A 5,654-nucleotide genomic window follows, 5' to 3' on the forward strand; every position below is an offset into this window, starting at 1 on the left:
CTCCGGGCCCTCACTCGCCTTCCTCACTAAAGATTCAGGAGGTCGTTAACCTCATGGTTCAAGCTCATGGCCAAAAGGAGTTGGCCAGGGTTTGTTCCTCCGACGAAACTCCCGAAACAGCCCCGGAAGGTTGGTTTTGCATTCACGAGAAGTATATCTCTAAATGCCACCTCCGGTTTCCGCTTCCGGATCTCCTGTTAGACCTTCTTGATCATTATCAACTAGCCCTCTCTCAACTCTGTCCCTCGGTGATCCGAGTGATAAATGGTTTCATTACCAGAGCTAAGGAGGAAGGAGTCGCCATTGGACTGACCGAACTGATGAGCCTCTACACGATCAAGGAGAGCTCTAGCAAGGACGGTGGCAGTGGTACCTACTATCTTCCTTGCCGTCCTAGGCTTGGACTTTTTAAATCCTCCGGTAGTGATGATGACTGGAGGAAAAAATACTTTTATGTCAAGATTGATCCCTCCACAGTCCCATTGGGTCGTGCTCTCTCGGTTATTTGGTCCGATATATCTGGTTAGGATTTTTAGGAATGTGTCTTGCTTATTTAGGATCATCATTATTTGCTGAACCCTTGATTTCATATGCAGATATCGAGGATCCTCATAAGCTTTCTGATAAGCTGTCTAGAGCTCTCTTTCGGAAGTTATATCAGAGTCCCAATACTTGGGCGTCTTTCACTGTCTCTCGTATTGGATCAGCTAGGTTCCCGGATCGATACAACGCCAGGTTCCTTGACCCGATTCCTGCTGAAGATTTAGAAGGTCCTTTCGTGGTAGATCTTTCGTTTTTGATTTCTAGGTTTGCTTTCAGGGATAACTAAAAAGCTTTCCATTGTTTTAGTTTCTGAAGGTCCTTTCGTGGTAGATCTTTCGACTGGAGCTAGTACTTCCGAAACCGAGAAGACTCAAGCTCCCAAGATGAGGCCTTCTTTCCGTTCCCGGAACAAACCCGCTGCAGCTGCCAGTGCTTCGCGAGGCAGCGATAAGACCCAAGGAGGAGCCTTCCTTAGCTCGCTGAAGGAGGTCCTTGATGATGGGTCCTCTGTTCCTGCTAAGGATGTTAGTCCAGTCGAGCCTAGAGCTCAGGATATTGTTCCCTGCGCTGAGGTTCCGACAGTTGAAGCTAACCCTCAAGCTGCTAGAGGCCCTCTCGAGGTCGAACCTCCGAGAAACAAGAGGTCTCGGACCGATTTGGGAGATAGACCCGCCAGATCTTCCTCCTCGTCTTCACGGGGAGGGACCGTGGGTTGGAACTTCTCCCATTCTAAGCCGGGATCGATATTGGATGACCCTTGGGGTTTGGCAACCATCATGAGGCATATGAAGATGGTGGGGTGCTCCATGCCTTCAATTAATGGTATGACCAACAAAGAAGAGTACGTTGATATAGCTCACCACGTTGATATAGCTCACCACGTGAGGTTCGAAGAGACCGTTCATGGTGCTCCTAGCGCTGGAGACTTAGCTCAGGCTACTGAGTTGTTCAAGACTACCAAGATGGAGCTCGACCTGGCTCGTGCTCGAGTTTCTGAGCTTGAAGCTGAGGTCGGGAGGCTCGGTTCGAAGGCTGATACTCAGCAAGGGAAGATCGAAAGTCAAGCTATCGATATTCGGGTGAAGAATAGGAAGATTAATGAGTTAGATACTGCTCGCAGGATAGCTGAGCATCAGGTTCAAGAGTTGATCGTCTCATCTCAGGTTAGCCAACAGAACAAAGAGGCTGAAGTTAAGCTAGCTGTCAGGAAAGGTAAGAAGGAGGTGGCTGAAGCCTACAACAAGATCCTGATCTCCGTGAAGGAGAAGTTTGTCAAGAAGAAGGAAGAGACCGATGCTCTGATCTATGCTCAGGAGCTTCAGGCAAACACCGAACTTCTGAAGGACCTATTGTCTAAGGAAATTGAGGATGCTGAAGAGGAGTATCACCGTTTGATGGTTTTGATTCCTGATGCTGGTGCTGCATGTGAGAAGGCTCAAGTTTCTGATTTCTCAGTCAGCAAGCTCCCCATTCCTCAATTCTCCGAGAGCTCAGGTACTTTCGAGATCAATATGTTTAATCCGACGTTTCCTGTGGAATATGGTTCTAACTTGGGTTCGGTATCTCCTGATTTAGTTCCAGTTGAAACAACCCCGGGAGGTGTCGAGCAGGATGTTGAAGTAGAGGTTCCTGTCAAGGGGAATGACCCTATCGAGGAGGATAAGGATGATGAAGCTGATCCTGGATCCAAAGAAGGTTAAGAGCCGGTGCTCTTCATGTTCTAAAACTTTTGCCCAATGGGCTTCTTTATCTTTTGTTTTCAAGACTTATGGCCTGAGGAGGTCTTTAAACCTTTATCTGTTTATACTTTGAATCCTTGTTAGCCTGGGGAGGCTTTTAAACCCTTGTTTAATTTTTAAACTTGGTTTTCAGTTTCATTTTAAGTTTTTCTGCTTTGACTTAGTCATTTTTTATGAACTCAAATTTGATTAAGAGTTTTGATAGGGAATGCTTTGGTTACTAATTAAGAGGTTTAGTGAATCCTCCGAATTAGATCCCTGATTTCGTGATAAGTCTCGGAGACTTGGATCGTTTTTAGTCCCTTAAGAGGGGTTTCTCGAAGTATCGAGGTCAGCTTTGGAGTACTGGGATTAGCTTAGGGTTTTCAGGAACCTAAGTTTAATCTGGACACCTTAGGTGGGGGTTCCTGGGAACCTGAATTTGCTTGTGGGATTTTAAGACCCGTTGAGATTTGCTTAGGATTTTAAGACCTTCTGAAGTTTGATGAGGATTTTAAGACCTCGAAGATTTGATAAGGATTTTAAGACCTTGGAGATTTGGTAAGGATTTTAAGACCTTGGAGATTTGGTAAGGATTTTAAGACCTTAGAGGTTTGGTAAGGATTTTAAGACCTTAGAGATTTGGTAAGGATTTTAAGACCTTAGGTCCATGTTTGCAGGGACCTGTTTTGTTAAAGAATTGAGATATCGAGAATAATTTCTTTATTGATAATTGGATACATGGTATCATAGTAATCATACAATTGCTGTATTATAACGATCATACACTTGCTGTGTGGGCTATGTGATTTTAATCAGACATATGCCCCCTTTGATTATAGTGAACGAAGTATTGAAATGAGGTTGGGGCTGCACTCATAACGGATTTGCCTACGTACCCAGTCAAGGGATCAAGCCTAACGTAGTTCAGGGATTTTAGGTACCTAATGATAATATCTCTTAAGATTCGTGGCATTCCATGATCTGATTTCAGGTACCCCGGTTCGCACCTTTCGGAGCTTGTAAACGCCAGGTCGTACCACGTGGATGATCTGGTAGGGACCTTCCCAGTTGGTTCCTAACTTCCCAGCATCTGGTTCTTTGGTTCCTTCGAAAACTTTCCTAAGCACTAGGTCACCTATAGCGAACTGCCGGAGCCTGACTTTGGAATTGTATTGTCGTGCCATTGCTTGCTGATAGTTCTGAATGCGAATCAACGCTCGGTCCCGTCTTTCCTCGATTAGATCGAGGCTGTCGGTTAGGAGCTGATCATTAGCTGCGGGATTGGACGTACAGAGTTCCCGGCGGAGGCTACCAGCAATGGTTTCAGCTGGAACGACAGCTTCCATCCCATATGCTAAGGAGAAAGGAGTTTCTTCTGTAGCTTTTCGTGGGGTGGTCCGACATGCCCAAAGTACTTCGAGTAACTTCTCTGACCATAGTTCCTTCTGGGTTCCAAGGCGTTTCTTGAGGTTTGCTAATACTGACTTATTAGCAGCCTCCGCCTGTCCGTTACCTTGAGGTCGGCGAGGTGATGAGAAGGTCAGGCGAATATTCCACTTGTCACAAAATATTTTGAAATCGCGGGATATGAATTATCCTCCATTATCAGTTATGATTTCGTATGGGACGCCGTGTCTACACACGATTTCTTTCCATACGAATTGCTCGACCTCGACTCTGGTTATCTGTTGGAAAGCTTCAGCTTCTATCCATTTCGTGAAGTAGTTTGTTAGGACTAAAAGGTAGCGTAACTTCTTCTTCCCACTTCCTGATGGTACTAGTGGTCCCACAATATCCATGGACCATCTCATAAATGGATAAGGGGCGGATATGTTAGAAAGCTTTTCTGCAGGTTGGTGTATAATCGGTGCATGCCTCTGGCATTTGTCGCATGAAGAGGAATAGGCCTCACAATCTGCTATAATGGTGGGCCAGAAATATCCTTGTCTTTTGATTCTGATGGCTAGAGCTCTTCCTCCAGAGTGGTTCCCGTAGGAACCGTCGTGCATTTCTTTCATGAGTCTCATAGCAACGAGACCATGGACGCATTTTAGGTAAGGTCCGGAAATGCTTCGTTTGAGGAGGACGGATTCAATTACGCAATATCTCGCGCTTAATGCTTTGAGCTTTCGAGCCTCCCATTTATTGGGTGGAGTCTTTCCCTCCAGGATGTATTGCGTGATTGGAATTCTCCAATCCTCTCTTCCTACAACTTTGTTATGAAGAGACGAGGGAGGTTCCTGTTCGGGACCTGGTGTCGTGGTGCCCCCGGAGGTATTGGTAGGATTAGGCTCCAGGGAGTCTGAATTCCGAGGAATACCTCCAGATGAATTTTTGAGAGCTGTACGGCTTCTGGTTTTAACTCTACAGATAATTGGGTCTGAGTTGGTGCCCCCGGGGGTATTCTTGAGATCAGGCTCTAGGGAGTCTGAATTTCGAGGAATATCTTCCATGATTTGGATTGTGTTCCCGGAGGTATGTTTTTTAGAGCTGCATATTCTGGTTTTTGGAAACCAAAATGTTGTGAAAACCTGGGTAGCTACAGTTTCAGGGCAGGTACCTTTGAGTTGCGCTGTTAGTTTGCTCTCTTTCTCAGCTTTAGTAGCTATGTCGATGCTTGGTTTCACGATTCCTTCTACGGGTTTGATCCGTTTTACAAGGGGGTCCGACGTGGAAGCTAAAGCAGCCAAAGCATCAGCTGGGGAGTTCTCCCCTCGTGGGATTCTTGTTAGCTCGAATTTGTCGAACTGCCTAGTGAGGTTCTGGACGACTTCGAGGTATGCCCCCATTCTTTCGTCCCTCGTTTCATATTCTCCGTGAAACTGGCTAGCTACTAGCTGTGAGTCGCTGTAAGCATTTAGTTCTCGGATTCCGAGGCTTAGGGCGAGCTTCAACCTTGCGATTAGTGCTTCGTATTCAGCTTCGTTGTTTGAGGCGCTGAATCCGAGCCTATATGACTGCTCAATGGTTTCTCCTGCTGAGGAAGTTAGCCTTAGGCCGATACCGGAGCCTTGTTTTGATGAGGCTCCGTCGACGTATAGGCTCCACTTCGGGGACTTCATTTCGGAGTCTAACTGCTCGGATGTCAGTTCAATGATAAAATCAGCAAGGACCTGAGCTTTCGCTGCTGCTCGAGGTCTATACTCGATATCATATTCGCTGAGCTCTATGGCCCATTTAACCAATCGCCCTGACTTGCTAGGGCTGTGCAATATCATTCGTAATGGTTGTGAGGTCATTACGATGATCGAGTGCGATTGGAAGTAAGGTCGCAATTTTCTGGCGGCTGTTACGACTGCTAGAGCTAGTTTTTCCATTGCGGGATACCTTGTTTCGGCGTCTATTAAACTCTTACTGGTGTAATAGACAGGTCTTTGTTCGTTTTGTTCC

At 46.1% G+C, this 5,654-nt stretch overlaps 1 protein-coding gene across 1 annotated transcript; it reads left to right on the top strand.

Annotated features, from left to right (window-relative positions):
• The first annotated feature begins 53 nt into the window (after positions 1-53).
• Positions 54-2,243, top strand: LOC108831757 (uncharacterized protein At3g60930, chloroplastic-like). Its single transcript, XM_057000572.1, has 3 exons — positions 54-522; positions 597-770; positions 820-2,243. The coding sequence occupies exons 1-3, from the start codon at positions 54-56 to the stop codon at positions 2,241-2,243; spliced, it is 2,067 nt and encodes a 688-aa protein (XP_056856552.1).
• The last annotated feature ends 3,411 nt before the right edge of the window (positions 2,244-5,654 follow it).

The sequence above is a fragment of the Raphanus sativus genome, unplaced genomic scaffold, assembly GCF_000801105.2.
Source record: "Raphanus sativus cultivar WK10039 unplaced genomic scaffold, ASM80110v3 Scaffold2742, whole genome shotgun sequence".
NCBI lineage: Eukaryota > Viridiplantae > Streptophyta > Magnoliopsida > Brassicales > Brassicaceae > Raphanus > Raphanus sativus.